Source organism: Mastigoproctus giganteus, chromosome 4 (assembly GCF_048544385.1).
Source record: "Mastigoproctus giganteus isolate SK-2022 chromosome 4, ASM4854438v1, whole genome shotgun sequence".
In the NCBI taxonomy this organism is placed as follows: domain Eukaryota; kingdom Metazoa; phylum Arthropoda; class Arachnida; order Uropygi; family Thelyphonidae; genus Mastigoproctus; species Mastigoproctus giganteus.
In genome coordinates, this window is record NC_143578.1 from 69,318,243 (window position 1) to 69,343,675 (window position 25,433).

The 25,433-nt window shown below is 38.1% G+C and overlaps 1 protein-coding gene across 3 annotated transcripts in view; it reads left to right on the forward strand.

Moving 5' to 3' along the window:
• Positions 1 to 25,433, forward strand: part of LOC150086818 (centrosomal protein of 83 kDa-like) — a 173,621-nt gene that overhangs the window by 11,476 nt on the left and 136,712 nt on the right. For 2 of the 3 annotated variants that reach the window (XM_090371589.1, XM_090371588.1), the window contains exons 3-4: positions 394 to 544; positions 20,724 to 20,945. In XM_090371589.1, the coding sequence (XP_090227715.1) occupies positions 394 to 544; positions 20,724 to 20,945 (373 nt within the window). The remainder of the gene's footprint in view (positions 1 to 393; positions 545 to 20,723; positions 20,946 to 25,433) is intronic. The other variant, XM_090371590.1, reaches the window with a different exon arrangement.

Below are 25,433 nucleotides of genomic sequence, written 5' to 3' on the forward strand. Positions count from 1 at the left end.
TGGGAGAGGGTTTTTTTTTTTTTTTTTTTTGGGCTGATGCTGAATAAGCTTGCTTTCTTGCATCGTATGCCTCTACTAATGCTAATGCTAATGCTAAAAACACTATCATCAGTGTTTCTTTAAGCATGCCTACTTTTTTTCATAATTTGTTGTGGGGGGACACGATCATACCCATAATGTATCCAAAACCACAGTATGAAGAGGTATATTATATTGAGATTGTGTTGCGCTTTAGAATTTAAATATAATATTAATAAAGTAATATAGGCATTGAAAGTGATTTAAGATTTAAACTGTACAAATTATTTTTCAGAAAAATATATTTTTTTTTATTAATATTTTTGCAAATATATTTTGTGTGATTACTGAATATCATATTTGGCTCCACTATAGGCTTCAAGAAGAATTTCTTTCCTTGCAAAGAGACTTGAAACAAACATTAGAACAGAGCAAAGATATTAAAGAAAGTAGTGAGACTACACTTGAAAAAGCACATAAGATTATTTTGGAGAAACAAGCTGAAATAGATGACCTGAAATTGAAGGTAATTTAATGATTGAGGGGGGAGGGGATGACTGCCTTGCCCTTTTTAAGTGTTTTTTAACCTACAGTGTTTTTTTGATTTTATATATATATATATACACTGTCCTCCAAAAAAGTATGCAGATACTCCATTTTCATAGCCCAATTTCATAGCTATTAGATATTTCTGGATAAATAAGTGATTCAGAGCAGTATATAATGAAGGCATATGAGTCATACAAATTAGTTGTTCTCATCACTTCACTTACAGCTGTGCTGAATGATATTGAGAGGAGTTGCTGTTGGGTCATTTCATGGCAAGTGGCCTAGGGGTCCCTGCTCGACCATCTTCAATTTTGTTGAAACTTGGTGTGGATGTTTAAACAGGTTTCAAATGAAGCTGTGCAAAATTTCAGTTCAAAATATAGTATGGTTGAGGCACCAGTACCTTTTTTTGTGGAGGTCACTTGTGTTATGTGGAATAAATCACAGAAAAAAATTCAAAGTTTTAAGTGTTACTGTTACACAAAGTGAGAGTGCTCTGAAGTGCCTGAAGCTTGGTATACCTAGTTAAATTTTGGCAGAGAATGCAAAACATTTGGTGTCCAGGCTCAAAAACCTTCACATTTTTTACAATGTGGCCAAAAACTGGCGCCAAAAATTTGTTGCGACAAATTTAAGCAAGGCTTTTGAAAGTCATAACTTTGAAATAAAAAAACTTTGGTACTTTCTTCTTTGGACATTCCACTTACCAACTGCATGAATTCAGCCTAACTAAATATCAGCTCTTATACTTGCTTTCTGGCTGAGATATTTTCCTTCAAAGATTGACTCAAAATTTGAAAGTCAAATTTGACCTGTCTTAAGGGACAAATATCTTAATGTGGGACACCTTCAATTCTCTCGTTTTTGCCACCACTGGAAAGAGCAGAGTTTCAGCTACAAGGATCATGGTTTATCTGTTTTGTCTTTGCACTTAAAGCCTTAAAATTAAACTTAAACATCAAGCAGTTTTATGTGCTGTATTGTTATTTTGTGAGATCGTTTTTGTTGCAGAATACTTCCTTAATCCTGCCTAATGTTTAGAATAATCTAGAAATAGAGTATATTCTGGAATATTCTAGAACATCCAAGAATTAAAGAATATTCTTGAATTCCAAAAAAAACTGATGAACGTTCTAGAACTCCAGAATATTCTAGAATCATACAAAAAAAGTATAAATAGTTGGTATTTGAACCATGCTGCTATTAATGTATTTTATCTTCATGAAGAACAGTTTATTTTGTTCCTCTATTTTTTATTGTTTGACTGTAATAAAGTTACTCAAGTTTTCATTGCTTGCAGAAACATTCACTTATTATTTATTTTTTTTTTTTTAAGAAAACCCTGCTTGGGTTGCAGTTTGAGAAGACGAAAGAAGGTATTTGTTGACAATAGACTTGAATTTCTGTAGACTGTAATTTTCAGGAAAGACATATGAAGGAAGGTTGTTCCAGAAAACTGCAGTTGAATGAATAAATGAGGAAGATGAAAAGTTGGTTCTGTGAGTTTGAAGTTGGACAGTAAATGGATGTTGGCTGGTGGCAGTGGCGCCTCCGTAGCCAGGTGGGAAGGAGCAGCAGTGCGTACCACATGCTTCTTGATTAGACCGGGGTTCGAGCCCGTCACCACCAAATATGGAGGATGCGGAAAGGTCAGGGAATGACCACTGCATATTCCGGAGCAATATGGCCTTAGTTGCTAATGCTCCTAAAAACCAAACAACAGCCGGTGTCAGCACATGTTCGGACTGTTTTGAAAGAGAGAGCAGGAATTATAGAAGCCAATTCAGAAGAAAAGTGCTAATGGAAGTATCTGTAGAAAAGGCATGCAGCAGAAACAGTACATCTATGAGACAGCGAGTGGAGAGACTCTGTTAGAGATGAGTCATTAATTAACCTAACTGCCCTCTTCTGAATGGAATCCAGAAGCCTGAGAGAGGTTTTCAGGGCACCGCCCCAGATGTGGGAACAATATTCCATGGTAGGGCTGATTTGCGATTTGTACAGAGTGAACAGCTGTTTGGAAGAAAAGTAATGCCGAGACCGAAAGAGAAAACCAAAGTTTTTTTAGATGCAGAGGAAGCAATATTTGTAATGTGCTTGTGCCAAGAGAGATTAGAAGTCAGGGTAATCCCCAAAAGAGATATATCAACTTGTCTAGAAATCTGAGTATCACTAAAGATAAGCATAGGAGCAGAAGAATCCTTTTTGTGAGATATAAGGCAAGACTGAGTTTTAGAAGGATTGAAATCAGCTCAGTTGTTTTTGCCCCACTAGAGAATTTCCTGGAGATTGGCATTTAAGGAATTTGAAGTGGATATTCGAGAAGTTGAAGCTGATTGAGCAGGGCAAGGTTTTTCAAAATGGAAAGTGGAATGCAATGTGCTATCATCGGCAAAACTATGGATAGTATTTCCAGTCAATGGAAGAAGGTCATTAATATACAAGAGGAAAAGAGCGGGGGAAGAACTGAACCTTGGGGGACAACAGCATTAGTATAGAAGTTAGAAGACAGAGCCATCTACTATCACCCTCAGTGAGCAAGCAGAGAGAAAACTGGATAACCAATTACAAAAAACAGTTGGCAAACTATAAGATGGAAGCTTGTTTAGAAGACCTTTATGCCAAACACGATCGAAATCCTTTGAGATGTCTAGAGCAACTGCTTGTATTTCACCAAACTTTTCCATTGAATTTGTCCATAAATGAGAAGCATAAGCCAGAATATCACCGGTGGATCAACACTGACGATCGATTGTTCATCAGACAGAAGGTTTCTAGGTATTTTAAGATTTGATGGTTAATTGATTTTTCTATTACTTTAGAAAAAGTAGAAGTAATTGCAATGGGACGATAATTGGATGGGAAGGATTTCTCATCCCTTTTAGGAACTGGCTGGATATGAGAATTTCCAAACAGAAGAAAAAACACTTTTGGAATAAGAAAGTGAAAAAAGGCGGCAAAGAACAGGAGTAAGTTCAGAAGCACAGGTTTTGAGAACAAGTGAAAAAATACAATCAGGACCTGGAGCTTTCTTAGCATCGAGATTTGTCAAAATCCTTCTGACATCCTTTTAATGGAAGACCACAGGAGGCATTGAATGGAGACTGTTGGGAATAGTGGGAGGTGTTTTACCAAGATCATTAATACATGATTTGGAAGAAAAATGGGATGCTACAGGTCAGCTTTATCCTTGGCCAAAGTGGCAACAGAACCATCTGGTTTTGAAAGAGGTGGGAGCAGTGATGGCAAAAGTTGCAGCCAATAGCTTTGGCAAGCAACCAAAATGCTCAGCTACCATTAGTGCAAGAAGCAAGTTTTCTACTTTTAGCATGTTCCAAATCTAGTTTGGACTGATTAATAACTGCTTTACAATTGTTGTAAGCTTTAGTGTTGGCAGAAAATGAAACTGATGAATTGGAAAAAAAGCCAATTACGATTGGCTTTTTTTCCAATTTTTACGATTGGCTTTTTTTCCAAAAAAAGCCAATTACAAAGCCAATTGCCTAGTCTCCAGACACTGTAATTTGCAGCATTCTTCTCCTCAATGGCATTAGCATTAGTAGAGGCATTTGATGCAAGAAAGCAAGCTTATGCAGCATCAGCCAAAAAAAAAAAAAAAAAAACCCACTTCCACTTCACCCCTCTGTTCGTTTAAAATACCTGTCCGGCTGAGCCTTAGCCTTATTTAGGCTATCAACCTCCACTACAAGGGATGGAAGTCTGTTCCACCAACCAATCACCTGCTGGCTAAAGGCAAATTTCCGCACGTCTATCCTACATCTGTCTTTCCTCAATTTGAATTTATGCCCTCTCAGGTGATTATTCTGAGCTAGAGGAAGAATCCCATCAGAATTGAGCATGCTCAAACCATTCAAGGCTTTATACACCTCTATCAGATCACCTCGCTGGTGCCTAGTCTCCAGACACTGTAATTTGCAAAACTTAAGCCTTTCTTCGTAAGAGCACCCCTTTGTTCCATTCACTAATCTTGTTGCCCTTCTCTGTACTCGTTCCAGCAGTTCTACATCCTTCTTGAAATGAGGCCTCCAGACCTGTATACAGTACTCTAGGTGTGGCCTGACCATTGCCTTATACAAGGGAATAATCACCTCCTGATCCCTGCTGGAAAAATTCCTGTATATCATTGACAATACTCCATGAGCTACTCTTGCAGCCTGTCTAAACTGCTCAGAGAACTTCATATCTGCCTGCACAACCACCCCCAAGTCCCTTTCATTCTCTACCACTGTCAGTGTAGTACCACAGAGTTGATACGTTGCTCTGGGGTTGCTGTTTCCCATGTGTAGTACTTTACATTTGTCAATGTTAAACTTCATTTGCCACCTCTCAGCCCATCTGCTCAACCTTTCCAGATCCTGTTGCAGCAGCATAGCGTCAGTAGTGTCCTTGACAACCCTGCCAACCTTTGTATCGTCTGCAAACTTGGACATTAAGCTTGATATACCATCATCAATATCATTTATAAATACAGAAAACAATAATGGACCCAACACTGAGCCCTGAGGGACTCCACTAATAACATTAGTCCACGATGAGCAGTGTCCATTGATTACCACTCTCTGTCTTCTCCCCCTCAACCACCCCTTTATCCATAGCAGCAATTTGCCTCCAATGTCACACTGCTCCAATTTGTGTAGCAGTCTTCCATGTGCAACAGTATCAAAAGCCTTTCTAAGATCCAAGTATATAATATCAAAGTTATTCCCTGCATCCAGTTCTTTTGTGACTGCATCATAGTATCCAATCAAATTGGTCAGGCAAGACTTCCCCTTAACAAAACCATGCTGTATCTGAGCTATAACTGAAGTCTTGTCTAAATGATCCTGCAGTGCTTCTTTAACCAGTGCCTCCATTAATTTTCCTGGAACAGAAGTTAAGCTCACAGGTCTATAATTACTTGTGTCAGCCTTTGATCCTCCTTTGTGAATTGGGGTCACATTTGCACATTTCCAGTCTATGGGTACCTCCCCTGAGTCCAAGGAAGCTCTCATAATTATGGCTAAGGGTTTGCTTACTTCCTTTGCTGCCTCCTTTATATAACTGGATAGATCCCATCCACCCCGGGTGCCTTTCTTGTGTTTATCTTCAACAGTTTCTCCTCCACTTTACTCCCAGTTATTTCAAGATTCTGTAGCTTACTGCTAGAGTTGAATACACCTCTGGCATTCCCCTCGCTGAATAACTCCTCATGTGTGAATGTCGATGCAAAATATTCATTTAGTTTGTTATCTACCTGAGCAGGATCATCAACAGTTGACCCATCAATATCAAGTGGACCAATCTGATTCATCCCCTTCCTTCTAGAGTTTACATAAGTAAAGAACTCTGCTGTTTTTCTTTACATCCCTTGCCAAGGATTTCTCGTAATCTGCCTTCGCCTGCCTAACCTCCTTTGTAACTTGGTTGCATATCAACTTGTATCTGTCATAGGCTTCTTTGTCATGTGTTAATTTGTAAGTATCCCATGCATTTTTCTTCTCTGCCATATGCCTCATTAGTTCATCTGACATCCATTTTGGCCTAAACCTTGAACAATATTTCTTAGTTGGTATGTAAAGCCTAGTAGCTTCCAAGATAAGTTCTTTGAATGCTTCCCATTTTGCATTTGCTGTTGGTAACATCATCAGTTGGTCCCACTGTATAGAATTTAAATACTGTCTCAGTCCATCGTAGTCGCCTTTATGGAAGCAATAACCCTTCCCTTTACCCCTAATGGTAGTTACCTCTTTGAGTAAATCCCACTTCAGCACAATGTGATCACTGCCACCTAGTGGTTCATTTATCTGCAGATTCTTAATGCATGAAGAATCACTGCTGATAATCAAATCAAGAGTATTACTCCCTCTAGTTGTCTCCCGAACATGCTGATGTAGAAAGCAATCATCCAATAAATCCACAAAAGCCCTGCTAGTATGTGAGTAACCAGCACCCAAATTCCAGTCAATATCTGAGAAATTAAAATCTCCCATTATAAGACTCTCTGATTTACTGGCTATTTCCCTGTACAGTTTCTTATTATACTCATCAGAGTCATTAGGCCTATAGCACACTCCTACTCTCAATTTTGATCTCCCAATGCTTATGTCACACCAAACTGACTCAACACTGCACTGTCCAGCGATGTCAACTGGCTTCACTTCCTTGGTTTTTATGTGTTTCTTAACTAATAGCATAACCCCTCCCACCTTCCTATCCTGTCTATCCTTTCTGTAGACGTTGTACTCCCCAAATTCCAGTTCTGCATCCCTTATATCTGTGTGACACCACGTCTCTGATATCCCAACAATATCTGCCTTTGATGTTTTGAGCAATACCTCAAATTCATCAAATTTATTTGCTAAACTCCTAGCATTGGTGTACACGCAAGTATACCTGCACCTGTTTCTATTCTTAGCTACCCTAACACAACCCATGTGTTTACTTGTACCGCAATGGCTCCCAGCAGTCTCTGAAATATCATGCATCTTGTTTTTCAGGCTTCTGCTCATTCTGACAGAAGCAGTGCAAGAATCTCTTCTTTCACCTCTGCCAGTGGCTACTGTCAATCTATTGGTCTTTGTCTCCCCCCAAGCTAGCAGTTTTCTGACCCACCTAACACTGCCTCGATAGCATCAGCAAATATTCTTGCACCCTTTCTATTTAAGTGTATCCCATCCCTGTAGAAGCAATCTCTCCTGTTAACAAGTACAGTCCAGGCTGAAAAAAATTCTACTCCTTGAGCCTTGCACAATCTTTCCAGGGCCGAATTGATCGACAAGGCTCTCATCATATACTCCCTCCTATCGTGTCTGGGCAGAATTGCAGACACTTTCAAATTCAACCCTAATTCTCGGCTTTTGTTCAACAGTGACCTGTACTTGTTAAGTAATTCTGCCGGTCTCCTACTCTTAATATCATTAGTGCCAACGTGTACAACTATATCACCTTTTGTGCCCTTAAAAGATGATATTCGCTCTACAACGTCATCAACCTTTGCCCCTGGCAGATATACCCTGGTCCTGTTCCACCTATCCTTTTTACAAAGCATGTTCCCTATTTCCCTGACAATAGTCACCAACAACTAGTTCCTTCGGGACCAGCGCATTCTGCCTTGGGGGTTGCCTCTGTGTCACGTGATGCCCAAGTGCAAGCTCTGGCGTTGATGTGGGCAGCTGAGAGCTTGATGGGCCCCTCAATTTAGTTTCTTCGAGGGCATCCACCCTGTCCTTCAAGCTCTCATATAGGCCCACAAGAACGCTGAGTTGTTGCCTGATATCGATACACTCCTTGCATCGCACGCACACACAAAGACATCCCCCATGGCAGTATCATGTCCCGTTCCCGATTGCTCTGCAAACATCAAGCAAACAGTGCATTTTATAAGACTGTGAGTCAGAGGACAACTGCCCCCCTCAGTTCTGCTCTGAGCCACAGCACTTCCATTAGCTTGAGCCTTTTGCTTTGCTGCTCTGGTCTGAGTTATGATTCTATGGCCTTAGCACATTTATTGAAAAACCAAGGTTTAGATAAAGAACGAGATTTTAAAGTGGAGTGTTGAGATAAAGGATTCCATTCCTACAAGAATAATTTCACTGACACGATCTGAGCAAACGTTGACATCAGAAGTTTTGAAACAGTAATTTGACCAAGGAAAAGAAGAAAAGAAATCTTGCAGGTCATCCCATTTTACATTCTTGTAATGCCAAACAACATGAGGTTGGGAATAGCCATGAGATAACGGCTCCATTGGAGAAGAGACAATCACCAAGTTATGATCTGAGGTACCTAAAGGACCACCCACTTCGACCACGTACTTAGAAGGGTTGTTTGTGTGAAAAAGAACAAGCATGTTGGCTGTATGGTTAGGATTTTCCGATATTCTTGTAGCTAAATGAACAATCTGTGCAAGATTATTAGTAATTGCAAAAGCCTCAGCATCTCAACCAGCTGGGTCGGTGTGACTAGAAAACGGAAACCAGCTGGAGTTGTGAACATAAAAATCACCAAGGAAAATTACCTCACTGTCAGGAAAGTTGGACTAGAGACAGTCATGTTGCAAAGAGAGGAAGTGAAGAGTTCCAAGTGATTCGTTGAGTTGGGAGAACGGTAGAGCCAATGGATGAATTTGACAGAATAAGGTAGATTGATTTTAAGCCAGAGAAGATCGAAAAGAGTAGATTCCAAATTATCAAGTCTCTGACAGGGAATATCGGAACGGACATATGCACAAATACCACCTTTGAGGCGAAATGAATCATACGACGAATAATTTGGGCAACTGAGATGAGCAGTAGTTGAATCATCTGATAACTCAGATTCTGTCAGAAAAATACATATGGTTTGGCAGACTGCAAGTGGAAATGGACATCGTTGAAATTTGAATTGAGACCATGTATATTTGTGAAATGACTAGGAACTGTTTGAGAGGTTTATATCTTTTCGCAAATAAGCTTACTCTATTAGTTTGACAATTCATGGTGTATTCAATAGTAAGAAAAAGTGGGGGGGGACATGCTGTATGAAGTAATGAAATTTTTGGATAGGGTGTGCACATGGTAAGATATATCCAAATCCTTGACAATGACAAGGCCACAATGCCTTGTCATTGTCAAGGACTCAGACTCCCTCCAGTCACTATCTGGCAGAGTAGAGGTAGCAAGATTATACACTAGCTGATCCAGAAGCCTCCTAAAGAATTACCAGTAGGTTCGTTCCGGTGTACTAACTAGTGACTGTTCTGCAAACACCGTTTTAGAGCTGTACCCTCGAAATGTAAGGAAGATTGGATCTCACCATGATGTCCATCATAACCTCAAAAGTCAACAATCACTGCATGATGGAAGAGATGGCGAACGGTTGACCGGAACTTAGCTCTGAAGACTAAACATGGGTTCCACCATTTCAAGCCTCCAATAAACGAAATGGTGGTATTGCACCGGTTGATGAGTCATCTACCTCCTAGTATTGCCTAGTAACACAGAGGCGGAATTCCTCCATGTGTTGTGGGCGCCACACCTCGACCCCTGCTTACGTTGGTTAACACCTGGGTGGTCACCCACAGTGTGCTTGCGCGTGGATGTTATACCCAGGATTACTAACAGTCCTACCATTGTGAAGGTGCAAGCAGAGGATTTGGCTATCACAGACCATCCGGACTTCGCCGAAATTGGGTCCGCTTGACTTGAGTGTCACCCGAATATCAGTTCCATCAGCGTTTTAGACTCCCAGGTAGCAAGTCTGGCATATCAGAGAGAATGTCTGTGATAACCTCAAGGACCACTTCAAAGACCTCATGGACTGCATTAGTCAGCATGAAAGCCATGGAATCAGAAGATTTTGCTGGAGATAAGCTGGACTCATGCACCATCAGTCATATGGATAATTCTAAATGTCATGTGCTATCCTATACGTGCAAAACTGGGTTAAAATTATTTAAAGAATTTGAATTTGGAGAACAACAGCTGATAGATCGATGTTATGGATTAAAACTGGGTGAAGAAAACACAATTTGTCTACATCATGAAGCTTTGCTTTTGACAAAATTTGAATTTTTGCAGCGTTCGTGTTGCAGTCCTTTCCAGAAGAAAAATCGGCTAAGGTAAAGAAAGCCAACACGAGAACAATGAGAAACGTCGGATAACTTACGCGAAAAATTAGTTTCCCGACACTGGCCTCTAGCGCTGCTCGCTGGGTAAACAGACGGTAGGTGTTATCGGTCTGGAGCCGAAATCAAGAAGGATATATTGATTGAGAGGTAGGCATGGCAAACGATTTTCTGATTGGTGGTCGGCACGACAGGTGACAAGCTACTGTGTAGTCATTAGTTGGCATTATGTGTATTTATGAGTAAAGAATGATGCACAATAGTTTTGTGATGAACGGTAAACTGGTAATAGTAGAGATGAATCTTTTAAAGATGGAAGAAATTTGTAAGGAAAATAAACCATTGGTTGATTTTTTTGATGGATCTAAATTAATAAAAGTTTTGTTCCGTTCATTTTTATGTTCTTCGTTATGTTTTTTTTTTTTCTCATTATTAAAACATATTTTTGGAGTTCATGAGTGTTTTTACTATATTGTTGATTTAGGTTTGGTTACAAAAAAAAGGAAAAGTTCTTTATTTTTCGTAATCTAACCTTAAACATTAGATTAGGAAAAGAAAGAATGATTCTTTATATATATACAGGGTGTCTCAAAAATGTCTCAAAAATACATGGCATAACTTCAGGAATGAGTTCCTCACATGTAGACAATAAAAATATTTTATGTCAACATAGTTCCAGAAATGCTTGGTTCCCGAGTTATTAACCGGAATGTCTTATCTCCTGCAGGCGATTTCCTTCATCACAAGGTACTGACAGAATCTGGTGGTTTTCCATTCCGACCATGTACTCAAATCAGGATCAAGCAGATATGCACTTATGTACGGTTTGGCGGACGACAATGCTCTGGAGGCTCTTCATTTGTACCACGAAAGGATCCCAGAATGAAGATGTCCAGACAGGAAAACGTTTGAAGGTATCCATTGCCACCTTTGTGAACATGGGACCTTTACACCTTGTGCTGCCAACAGAGGACAATATCAAAAATCTCCTCTACTTCAGGAGTTGTAGATCTTGGTCTTGTCATATGGTGAAAAAAAGTTTACAACCAATTGATTTGTCAATGGCAGACTACTTGAAAGACCTAACAAAGGTAGACACAAAATCTAGCCAGAAGCTGGCTAGCCTCTAGCCTCAGCCTATCATGTCGAAAAGAGTCTAACAGCTGAAAAGCAGCAACAGGAACATCAACTTCATCTGGATCAGACCATGATGACAAAATGCATGTGACTGAAAGCTTGAACACAAGTTTGATGGCTATTGGTATTTCTCCTCTGAAATTCAGCAAATGGCTAAGAGAGACTCACAAGGCTATGCCAAAAGGAAGGCAAGTCAAGTACAAGATGTAATTGCCAGTAAAATTGCATCTATGGTGGCTTGGATCCAAATGACATCATGGAGCCAAGTGCAAGTCATCAATGTGGAAATTGCTTAGATATTGTAAGCTGCTGAAAGAATTGAAAGAAAAGTTGACGGTATCAAGTCATTCAGAAATACTTCAAATATTAACACTAGCTCCAGTTAATTGGTCCATAAAGAAAACAGTGGAAGAGTTTAGTGTCTCAGAAAGAATGGTCAAGAAAGCTAGAAAACTTAAAGCAGAAGAAGGAATCATGGCCATTCCTGGAAAAAAAGCAAGGAAAAAAGCTTTCTGAGCAAGTAAAGCAAAAGGTGATGGAATTTTTTGAAGATGATGAATTTAGTCAGATATGCCCGAGAAAGAAAGATTACATTTCCATTAGAAATGCAGATGGAATTAAAATGCAAATGCAAAAACAACTACTACTCAGCAACTTGAAGGAAATGTTTATAACTTATCGAGGTAGAAATGGATCTGACATTAGATTTTCTAAATTTTGTGAACTTTGACCCAAGTGGTGTGCCACAGATGGTGCACCAAGAACACATTCTGTATGTGTATGCACAGTCCATCAAAATGCCAAGTTAATACTAGCAGAAAGTTCTGCTGAATGTGATTACAAGGTTCTCATTGGTAAAACAGTCTGTGATTTGGAGTCAAAAGATTGTATTGAAGCTTATCACAATTAGTTATTTTCTGGCAGTAAGAAAACTACCATATATCTATTTTTGCAACCATTCTTTTCCAATTTAAATTTATGTCCCCTTGTGAATGTTAGTTTTAGTAGTAGCAAATGAAGCAAAAAAGTTAAGATTATACAGATCAGCAAAACAGGGAAAAAACACTTCCGCTATCACATGACAATCCCCTTTCATAGTTTGTCTAGTTCTTCCTTGAATTTGTTCAAACTACCCACTTCTACAACACCAGAAAATGGATGTTTGTTCTAACAATTAACTACCCACTAGCTGAGGCAAATTTCCACACATCTATCCTGCAAACCATCCTTGCTCAGGCTACACATAAGTATGGCCTCCTTGTGTGTAGCAAGAGGAAGGATTCCATCAGCATTGAGCTTTCTGAATCCATTCAAAGCCTTAAACACCTCAATCTGATCTCCTTACAAGTGCCTATTCTCCAGATGCTGAAATTTGCTGAGCTGAAGCCTTTCTTGGTAAGAGTACACTTTTATTCACTTCACCAATCTCATTGCTTCTCTGCACCCATTCCAACAGATTCACGTTCCTCCTAAAATGAGGCAGTCTCAGAATTATTTTTGCATTTAGTTCCTTTGTTAATGTATCATACTATTCAATTAGATTGCAAGACAAGACTGCCCCTTTACAAATTCCTGCTGTGACTGCAGTATAATGGCATTCCTGTATATAGAGTTCTTCATTACTTTCTTAACCAGTGACTCTTTATTTTCCCTGGAATGGAAGTCAAGTTAACAAGTCTAATTATGCATGTCACCCTGTGATTCTCCTTTGTGAACTGGGATTACATTTGTACATCTCTAGTCTATTGGGACCTTCCCTGAATCCATAGCTGTTCTCATAATTGTAGCTAAAGGTTTTCTTACCACCTTTGCTGCCTGACTTAATATAATTGGATAGATCTTGTCCAGCCAAAGTACCTTTTTTATGTGTAGCTTCAACAATTTCTCTTCCATATTCTTCTCAGTTATCACAAAATCATTTAGTTCTCTCTAAGTATTTGATAAACTTCTGGCATTCTACATTCATGCATGAGTAAAAAATTACTCATGCATGAATGTAGATGCAAAATATCTGTTCAGTCTATCAATCTGAGCAGGTTCATCAACAGGTAAACCATTATTTCTATTGGACCAATGTGATTTATCTTTCTAGTGTTTACATAAGTAAAGAAGTATCTGCTGCTTTTCTTTGCATTCTTTGCTGAATCTTCTCATAATCTGCCTTATCTTCTTAACAATCCTTGTGACTTGATTGTAGACTATATATAATGTAAGTTTCTGTTTCACCCGATAATTTGTATGCATCCCATGCACTTTTTTTTTCTCTGCTTTGCATCTCATCAGTTCATCTGACATCCATTTAAGTCTAAGCCTTGAATAGTATCACTTAATTGGCTTAAAAAGCCTAGTATCTTCTATAGTTGCTTATCTAAATGCTTCAGATTTAGAATTTGCTGTTTGTAACATCATCAGTGGGTCCCATTACATAGATTTTAAAAATATCTGAGACCACTGTAGTCTACAAAAGCCATTACCTTTGTAGTTACATCAGTAAGTTTCTGGCTAGCCTAACCGGGCTAGCCAGGTGGGTAAAGTGCTCTGATCGAATCCCGCCCCGGGCTTGGATCAGAGTAAAAATGCAAAACCTTTGGGAGGTGTATTATGGCCACAGAAGCCGATGCGGCAACAACTTAAAAAAAAAACATTTTTAAGTAACAGTAGTTACATCTTTAAGTAGTTAAATCTTTAAGTAACTTCCACATCTATACATTCTGATTACTGCCATGTAGTGGGTCTTTTATCTGCATATTCTTAATGCATGAAGGGTTGCAGCTGATAATCACATTAAGAGTATTGTTTTGTCTTCTTGCCTTACTAATGTGCTAGTATAGAAAACAGCCATTTTATAAATTCACAAAAGTCTTCCAGTCAATATCTGGAAAGTTAAACTCCTCATTATAATATTCTGATTTACTGGCCCACTTTCTCTCTCTATCTCTACAATTCATTTTATAATTACAATTATTAGGCCTCTAACACACTTCTACTCTCATTTTCCCTTATGTCGTACCAAACTGACTCGACATGGCTACCCATGTCGCTTCTCAACTAAGAGCATAACCCTATCTCCTGTCTCTTCTCTCATTTCTGTACACATTGTACTCCCTATATTCTATTCAACTTCTGCATCCCTTATTTCTGAGTGACACCATGTCTCGTATCCAGAAGCGCACTGGCCATGAGACTTACTGGGGAAACCTGGGTGGGCCAGAGGCAGGAGGCCGATGAAGGCCAGTGTGATTTTCAGTATTACACCCTGACCTCCAATACATTGTTTGTTTTCCATGGTAAAAATATTTGACCCAGTCTGCCTCTGCTGATATCTCCATGTTGTTTGCCTTTGATGACTTGACCAGTACTTAATTTATTAAATTTATTTGTAATGCTCCCAGCATTAGGGTACAAGTAAGTATACATGCTCCTGTTCTTATTTTTAGTAATCCTAGTGCAGCCCATGTATTTGCTTGTTCCATGAGAACCCTCAGCAGGCCTTGTTTGAGAAAGGGTAAGGATGCCAACAACATTTTGTTTACTTAACTATTTAAATCCTTAAGCACTTTGATTTTAGTGAGTCTCTTCACAGATGCTAGTTTCCTGATATTGCAGTGTACACAATATCAGAAAACTCTCAAGTCTTTCTTGACAAGAGCACCCTTTTGTGCTTCTGGTTAATCTCTCATTGCTTCTCTCCCCCCCCCACACATTCCAATAGATGTGGCCTAACTATTGCCTTATACAGTGAGATATTTACTTTCACTTTTTGGTTCTATTGACAAAATTTCTATATATCATTGACAGAATCCAATTAGCTGTCCTAGCAGCCTGTCTGTATTGCAGAGAGAGTCCTCACATTGAACTTCATGATTACCTGTAGACTTGTACATCTGGACATGTTTCTAAGCAGATGTATTGTTTTTATTGTTACTAGGATGCTAGTTAATGTTAAAATCTAAAAGGCTGCTGGACACTAGCTTACTAAATAATAATGTGAATGACATATCTTTTTAAGTGACTCAAAGATGCTCTGCTGTACATATTATTTTTTACGTGCATATAATTGCACTACTACCTGCTCTCAGTTCTTTATATATAGAGCAAGTCAGTGTAGTAGACAGAATGACTAATTTGAATAAAAAAAATTCTTCACTTTGATGGTACAATAAACACAGATGCTTTTTTGAATACCTCCAGACTCTCCAAGACAATTTTTTTTCACGGAGACACCTGAAAAGATGAAGTGTACACTCAACCACATGCATTGCAAGATTAGTGGGTGATGTTACAACAAGAAACTTGAAATTACAGATAATATGCACTGCAATATATCTGTTGAGAAATTTTGCTGTTCATGTATGTGTGCATGGCAGACATTTTAAAAGCTTCTGTAATGTATCCCCTTTCTGTGTAGCCAATGTTTTGAACCCTTTTTGGTTCATGTTTAGTAGACTTTCTGAGATATAGTACAAGGGATGATCATTTAATTTGTGGACTGCCTCAAGATCTTATGTTAATTGTCATCATCTAAATCTTCTGGATTTCTCCTTCTCGAAATACTTTCCCTTGAACTTTACCATCATCGTACCCACGCATTAAATGCTTCTTGCAAGCCAGTTTTCGAAAGACTGCAAAGTGCTTCCATTGAGGCTCTGTGAGCATAGTTATCAGACGCGAAATGGTTGCCTTTCAGAGCTTTGTTCAGATGTAGAAACAGGAAGAAATCACATTCCATGGGGCTATGTTCAGTGAATAAAGGGGATGTGGTAGAACCTAAGCACGTATGGCAGTGATCACTGCCTGTGCAATATTAGCCATATGTTTGTTTGTTTGTTATTTGGTTTTTAGGAGCATTAGCAACTAAGGCCATATTGCTCCTGGGATATGCGGTGGTCATTCCCTGACCTTTCCGCACCCCCCGTATTTGGTGGTCACGGGCTCGAACCCCGGTCTAATCAAGAAGCATGTGCTATGCACTGCTGCTCCTGCCCACCTGGCTACAGAGGCGCCTTTAGCCATATGGGGTCTGGCATTGTCTTGATGGAGAAACCGCTTTACACTGAAAATTTCAGTACCACTGGAATATGGCCATCCTACCATTCATCTCTTTAACTTATGGTGAATAGTCACATCTGCTGGGTTGTGTGGTAGGGGGTGTCTTCTGTATTGAATAGGAACAATCAGATATTAAGTTGTGCATTTGTATCTCGTCCACGAATGGCTGCGGATGTCCTGCTGCAGACTAAGTTGTTTGTATCATGTGCCAATGGGTTGCCACTCGTGTCCGTTCATCTAACTGTATTACACATAATGTCAAGAATTAGTTAAGTGATTACGATAGTAATAACATTGTTAATGAAATACCTTGTGATAAGTAATCATAAGAGAGTTGCTAATTATTGTGTATTGTTATTTTTCCGACGAGTTGTCAGATGTTTCCTAAATGGGGCGACCTACCTCCTTCTGGGGATGGCAACTCGTGGTGTGGGTGGGGACGCTGTCCCTGCAGTGAAACCAAAGGTCATTTATTATGTTTTTTTATGTTGTTAAAGTCAACTTGTTATTGTTGTGATAATTGACCAATAAGGTTGAAAAATACACACGACATGTAAAAGTGGCATGTGGACGAGAGTCCAGGTGGCCATAAATTCAAGCTGGGCAAATGACACCGGAATATGGCTGTCCTACAAAGACACTCATTACCACATGCTTCATTCATCTCTTTAACTGTTTCTGATGCATTTAAGCCCCATCTGACCCAATAATGAATCACCTATCGCTGTTCAATATGTATGTCCAATACACATACTTGCTTCAAAATGATTGTCAGCGACACATGGCAAAAAAAAAAAAAAAAAAAGTCGCCTCCGTAGCTAGGTGGGCAGGAGCGGCAGTGCGTACCACACGCTTCTTGATTAGACCGGGGTTCGAGCCCGTGACCACCAAATATGGAGGATGCGGAAAGGTCAGGGAATGACCACCGCATATCCCCGAAGCAATATGGCCTTAGTTGCTAATGCTCCTAAAAACTAAAAAACAAACATGGCAAAAAAACTCTCTTCGCGTAACACTAGCTCGACAAGTACTGGCATGTGCACACAGAGTGTGCTCAGTAGTGATCAGGGAGAGTGCCTCTCCCTGATTGCTACTTCCATAACTGCCACTGCGGGCAGTTATGAACAGTTTGCGCAATAAACATAAAATCTTGCACCAGTCTGCAAATTAAATGATCACCTCTCATATATCAAAGTGTTTATATATGAACTCATTATGTAATCATTTATTTTCACTGGCTGTTTAACATTAGGAAATTTTTGTACATCAATATCAATTCAGCCTATGTTATCCTTGTTTTAACATTCTGTATAGTGATTTTTTATGAGCATTTCAGTTTCTGCTCACATTAAAATGTGAATTCATATACTGTAGTCTCTAAGTATTACTTATACATGATTGTCTACATTTCCATAGTTGTATAAGACTGTAGGAATGAGAAATAATCCAGTGACTGTATCTAAGAGTACCTATGTGTACAGAAAGGATAGACAAGACAGGAATGGAGGAGGGGTTATGCTGTTAGTTAAGAAACACATAAAATTTAAGGAAGTGCATCCAATTGATGTTGGTGGATAATGCAATGTTGAGTCCGTTTGGTGTGACATAAGCACTGGGAAAGGAAAAATGAGAGTAGGTGTGTGTTATAGGCCTAATGAATCTGATTAGTATAATGAGCAATTGTGCAGAGAAATAGAGTGGGCTAGTAAATCAGAATGTCTTATAATGGGGGATTTTAAATTTCCAGATATCGACTGGAACTTATGGGTTGGTCACTCGCACACTAGAAAGACTTTTGTGGATTTATTGGATGACATGTTTTCTACAGCAACGTGTTCAAGAGGCAACCAGAGGGAGTATCTGATTATTAGCAGTGATTATTCATGCATTAAGAATTTGTAGATAAAGGAACCACTAGGTGACAGTGATCACAATGTACTGATGTGGAAATTATTTAAAGGTGTAACTACCATCAAGGCTAAAGGGAAGGGCTATCATAAATTGCTTTCATAAAGGTGACTACAGGGGTTTCAGACAGTTTTTAAATTCTGTACAGTGGGATCAACTGATGATGTTACAAATGTTGAATTCTAAATGGGAAGCCTTCAGGAACTTAATTTTGGAGCTACTAGGTTTTTCATTCCAACTAAGAAATACTGTTCAAGGTTTAGGCCTAATTGGATGTCAGACGAACTAATGAGGCTCGTGGCAGAAAAGAAAAATGTATGGGATGCATATAAAGTATCAGGTCAGCCTATAGCAGATATAAACTAGTCTGTAATCAAGTCACAAAGGAGGTTAGGCAGATTACGAGAAATCCTTGGCAAAGGATGCGAAGAAAAACAGCAAAAAGTTATTTACTTATGTAAACTCTAGAAGGAAAGGGATGAATCAGATTGGACCACTTAACATAAATGGGGTGACTATTGATGATCATGCTCAGGTTGCTGATAAACTGAACGAGTATTTTGCATCTACATTCACACATAAGGAGTTATTCAATGAGGAGAGTGCCAGAAGTTTATCAAACTCTAACAGGGAACTAAGTGATTCTGTAATAACTGAGAACAAAGTGGAAGCGAAATTGTTGAAGTTAAAACATAAAAAAGGCACTTGGGGTGGATGGAATCTATCCAGTTATATTAAAGGAGGCAGCAAAGGAAGTAAGCAAACCCTTAGCCATAATTATGAGAGCTTCCTTGGACTCAGGGGAGTTCCCCATGGACTGGAGGTGTGCAAATGTATCACCAATTCACAAAGAGGGTTCAAAAGGACCCTCTTTGTGAATTGTAAACTATAAACCTGTTAGTTTAACTTGTGTTTCAGGGAAAGTAATGGAATCACTGGTTAAAGAAGCATTACAGGGTCATTTAGACAAGACTATAGTAATAGTTAAGACAGAGCATGGGTTTGTTAAAGGGAAAAAAGTTTGTCCAACCAATTTGATTGGATACCATGATGTGGTCACAAAGGAACTGAATGCCAAAAATAATTTTGATATCATATACTTGAATTTCAGGAAAGCTTTTGATACTGTTGCACATGAAAGACTGCTGTACAAATTGGAGAGATATGGCATTAAGGGTAAATTGCTACAATGGATAAAGGGATGGTTGAGTGGGAGACAACAGAGAGTGGTAATCAATGGACACTGCTTTCCTTCAAATGTTATTAGTGGAGTTTCTCCGGATTCGGTGTTGAGCCTATTGTTGTTTTCTATATTTATCAATGATATTGATGAAGGTATATCAGGTTTAATGTCCAGGTTTGCAGATGATACAAAGGTTGGCAGGGTTGTTAACGACAGTAAAGACAGTATGCTACTCCAACTGGATCTAGATAAGTTGGGCAAATGGGCTGAGAAGTGGCAACAAGTTTAACATCGACAGATGCAAAGTACTGCATGTGGGTAGCAATAAACGAAGAGAAATGTACCAACTGTGTGGTACTACACTCAGGGAAGTGGAAAGCGAAAAGGACCTGAGGGGGATAATTGTGCGGTTCAATATGAAGTTTGCTGAGCAGTGCAGACAGGCTTCCAGGGCAAGTCTTAGTCTTGTCAATGATATATAGGAATTTTGCTAGCAGGGATAGGAAGGCGATTATCCCATTATACAAGGCAATGGTCAGGCTGGCCACAACTACAGTACTATGTACAGGTCTGGAGGCCTCATTTTAGTATGGATGTAGAGTTGCTAGAATTGAGTGCAAAGAAGGGCAACAAGATTGGTGAGGGGAACAAAGGGGTGCTCTTACCAAGAAAGGCTTAAGTTATGCAAATTGCAGCACCTGCGAGGTGATCTGATTGAGGTGTATAAGGCCTTGAATGGCTTGAGTAAGCTGAATGCTGATGGGATTCTTCTGTTTGCTCAGATTAAGAACCTGAGGGGGCACAGATTCAAATAGAGGAAAGACAGTTGTACAATAGATGTATGGAAATTTGCCTTTAGCCAGCGGGTAGTTGATTGGTGGAACAGACTTCCATCTTTTGTTGTAGAAGTTGATAGCCTAAATAAATTTAAGGCTGAGCTGGATAGGCATTTGGAACAAATGGAGAGGTGAAATGGGAGATTTTTTTTTTTTTTGGGTAAATCTGCATAAGCTTGCTTTCTTGCATCGTATGCCTCTACTAAATGCTAAAGAGTGAATTACTGACAGTTAGTTTTGATATCGGTGTCACATTACAATTTAGTTTTATAATATTGTCCTGTTTTATGTGCCTTGGAGTTTTTGAGTTTTGGAGTTTATTTTTATTTTAGTCTTGACTGTTTTCTCTCTTTTTTTTTTTTTTACCTAATTGGAATTATTTCACAAAGATAATCTGATATTTTTAAGATTCCTTAAATTGTGAATTATTTTTCCACAGGTAGCATCTCATAATCCACAAGTAATGAAACAGAGGGTGTTAGAAGAAGTAGAAAAAGAGTATAAGGAATTTTGTGAACATTTAGAATCTGAAGTTGACCACTATCGTGAATTATATAATCATCTTCATTATGAACACACTGTTATTAAGTGTCAGCAGCAGTACACAGAAACAGAGCACAAGCGTGTGGTAGATGAAATGAAGCTTAAATATGATGCTGAGGTATAGTTTTTAAAAGTTTATATTCTATCATTATAAAATATAACTTATTCCATTTTATTTAAATGCAGTTATATTAAGCTTAAAGTAAAAACAAGGAGAAATTAGCAATTTTTTTTTATTTTTTATTATTGTGGAAATTTATATATAAAATTAAAGATATTTATGTTCATAAATAGTTTTTGTATTTATAATTGCGCATTTAGATATTGCATGATTTTCTGTTAGTTATAGTAATAAATATGACTTGTTAAAACACTCTTGCCACAAACACTCTTGAAAATGCAAAACAAGGTTTTATTACTAGTTTTATTACAAGGTTTTATTACATTTATAAATTTATGTAAATTAATTACTTGATTCTGTAATGTTTTTAGATGACAATCCACTTTTTTGGTAGTTAATTAGAGTAGTAGTGGATTCCATTCCATTGTATATTGTAACTATACTTACTAATATTAATATATACAATATTACTAGTAATACTGTATCTATGTGATTATAGTGTGTTTTAATGAGTTATATGAGGGTAATTCAAATGAAAAACTGCAAAAATCATATAAAAACTGTTTTAATTATGCAATAAGCAACATTTAATTATGCAATAAATATGTTTCAATCAAGAAGAGTTCTTGTCGTCAGTGAAAACCAATTTTGCATCATTGTCTTGACTTATTTATGTAATAGGAACCGATTTTTTCCTCAATGCTGCTTTCAGCAGCTAGAAAAGGTAAAAATAATTTTACACTAAGTCTAATGAGTGAAGGATGAGCTAATGCTTTAAATTAAATTTCCTGTATCATCTATTATGTGGAATGAATGTGATGATGGATATCATCATTCTGCTGGCATACCCCTTCGTCCACCCCCCCCTTTTTTTTTTTTTTTTTTTGTTTTTTGTTTTAAGAAATATTACTCAAGTCAATGGTATATTTACCTTGGGCATTTCTATGTTTTCCCAATTCAGACTTCTTCAGATTATTGAAGTACCTTTGAAATGCTGAAGTCATAACCAGTACAGTTATATTTATAAATAATACTTGCAGTAAGGAAGCATTTCTGTTTATCTTAATTATTCACAGTAAGTCCACATATTGATATCATTTCCAATATGTATGTTTTCCACTTGTAAAGAGTTCTGAGGGAAACTTGAAATGCCATGGAAATGGTAATTTAACATGAATTCTGGATAAAACTGTTTTTCCAGAAACAAAACTTAGGAAATCACATGTGCCATTTAACTGCTCCATGAGCAGGTGAGGGGCACTCATCATTATTCATATAAAGAACAGTTTAGAAGGTGCTGTCTGAAAAGCAATAACACAATTTTTATACATCACATAATTTTTACATATCATTATATATACTGTATTTTCCAGACCATAAGATGCACTTTTTTTATGTAGAAAATGTCGCCTAAAATTCCCCTGTGCCTTGTAGGCCAAAGATATACTAGGTACATGTAGTGATGTCTTGTTTAGCTATTACTAGAGATATGGTCAAAATGTTTGGGTGATCTTCCCAAAAATGCTGCCACTTTTATTATGACCATATCAGATTGCACATGTAGAGACAACAAAATGGAAGATTTTCCGAGTTAAACACAGAGTTAGCTGTAATTCAAGGAGGCTGTCCAAGTGCAGTCATCTGTTTACAAACTCTTTAAAAGTGTTCATGTGTGATGAGTGGACCAAATGAGTAGAAGCACCAAATCACTGTTTGCCACCATCCATTTCTTTGGTGTAAAAACAGATGAAAAATTAGTGGGAGTTAGTGAAACACAAGACACTTGCTGTGCCTTTCAAGAAATGGGGAATGAATGAGCAGTGCCTTTGATGGCCCTGAAGATGATGCATACTTTGAAAAAAGCAAAAGTTAGACCAAGGGGTGGCCAACCCATGGCACCCTTGCCACTTGTGCTCCACACAGCTCTTTTTAGTGGCGTGCCTCCCGATGTGGGGGGAAAAATGTAAAAAAAAATATCAGCTGACTTGAAAAATCAGAAATAAAGCCAAATGCATATAGTTTGCGTTTGGCTTTATTTCTGATTGTTTGGTGTGTATGGGAAAATATTTATTAATTTGTTAGCTTATTAATTAATTTGTCTAAATTTTTCTAAATTAAAATAAATTAAACTTATTTTATAAATTTAAAATCATTTAAAATTTTTTTATTACAATTAATAAGCATAAAATTCTTTTACTTAATTGGCAGAAACATTTGGTGATGCCAAATGTTTCTGCCAATCTGGCTAAAAGAAAACTTTCTACAATCAAGTCTAAACCTCTTACCATGTAATTTGAATTTATGGCCTCTAGTTCTGGAATTCTTTATAGCAGTGAAAAATCAGCCTTCATTAATTTTACTAACCCCTTGCAGAGCCTTATAAACCTCAATCAGATCTCCTGTAAGATGCCTGGTTGCCAAGCCCTGTAGCCAATATAATAGGAGTTTTGCCTCTTATAATCGCCCTTTTGCTGATCTCGCCATGTGCATTGCTCATTTTTGGATCCTTTCAAGAAGCTCAATATCTTTTTCAGATGAAGTCTCCATACTTGGACACAGTATTCCAAATGTGGTCTTTCAATTGCCTTACACAGAGGAATTGTCAACTCTCTATCTCTATAGGATAATGTTCGATAAATCATTGATAGGACACCATGATCTTTCCTTGCTTTCTGTTTACACTGCTTAGAAAACTTCAGATCTGCATGTTTCTTACCTCCCAGATCCCTTGCTTCCTCTACTGTTTTTAGTTCAACCCCAAGTGTATAATTTATTTTGTAGTTACTCTTTCCCAAGTGTAAGTCCTTGCATTTTGCTGCCTTAAAAACATAGCTACCACCTTTAAAACCATTCTTGAAGTCTGTTCAAGTTACCTTGAAAGAACATTGCTTGGCACTGATCATTAACGACTCTCCCAGTCTTTACATCATCTGCAAATGTTGACATTATGCCCTTTATCCCATCGTCAATGTTGTTTATGAAAATCAGAAACAACAGTGGCCCAAAAACTGATCCTTGGGAAAATCCACTCAATTGCCATATTCCGCAGTAAAATAACAACTGCTCCTACCTTCAACTCTAAAATGTGGGTGGTAAACCACTTAAACTGAGGCTGTCAAGGAATTTGGTTGGATATCACAAAAAGTTCTTCAGGATCTTCAGATATAATTGTGTTAACACTCTTATATTGTAATGATTCACCAGGCATCATATGTAAAATTTCTAAATTGATTCTTTCACACTTGTCATTTTTTGGAGCAATAATAGCACGCGACAAAATAGCATTTACATCAGTAAGGTTGGGGCCAAAAACAAAACAAAAGGAATCCAACTGTCATGAACTGTGTGTTTGTTGTCTGATGGCACCGGGGGTTTCCCCCATTTCCCCAACTATCATGAACTATTAGATTAGGATCTAATTCAATTTCGTCCAAAGTTCCAGGCACTGTGGGATACGTTCCATTTCTGATTGCAAGCAGGAAATTAGCAAATTCTATTTCATCTTGATTAGCCCTCATGTTTTACGCTGTAAATGGTGAATTTTGAAAAAATTCCACAAATGAGAATATTTTAACAATTTCTGACTATTGAGTGCCATGAACCATGAAGAACAATTAGAAGCACTTGGCAGAAATCTCCTCCCTAAATAACAACTTTGCCACCGAAAAGCAAATCATTGTTATTCATGATATCTTGTAATAAGTTAAGTGGTTAACAACTATGAGAACATCGCAGGAAGCCATTGGCACCTCATCCCATAGTATTAGTTGAGCAGACTTCATGAGTTCAGCTGCTGGACTATTTATTTTGAGAGAGAAAACATGATTCTTTTAAATTCACAGGTAATTTGAACCTGCTGTAACTGTATGTCCCCCAGGGAGCAACATTGCAGCTATGCCAGTCCAAGCAATTGGAATAACAGGAATGTTATTTCCAAGGCAAAGGTTTATTATACACTGATAAACATAGATCTTGCCTGTGCCACCAGGACCATCTATAAAAAAAGCATTATTAACTGACGTATCATTGCATTGTACTACTGTTATTATCTCCCTGATAATATTTAACTGGTTTTTGTTAGCAGTCCTTATCATGGTTTCATAGAATTGCAAATAGTTAGCTGAACTGAAGGTAAAGTTTTGATGGTGTGAAGAGTCAGAACTGTTCTGAAGAGCAGATAAACCAATGGTAGAAAGACTCAAGCCATGGGCAATTAATATTTTATTGATTTCACCCAAACATAAATCATGTGCTGTGTGAACTTCTTGTGTCTGTAAGTAGTCTTCACAGAGATATTGTTTATAGCAGTTCCATAACGTTGGTGTATTAATAGGTTGATGGTAGACTATGATAAAAGCAAACAGTCTAAGGCATTTAATCATCAATCAGTAAGTTGCGAGTTTGGGTGGCTTCTTTGAATGAAGGTTGTTGTTGTTGTTATTTGATTTTTAGGAGCATTAGCAACTAAGGCCATATTGCTCCGGG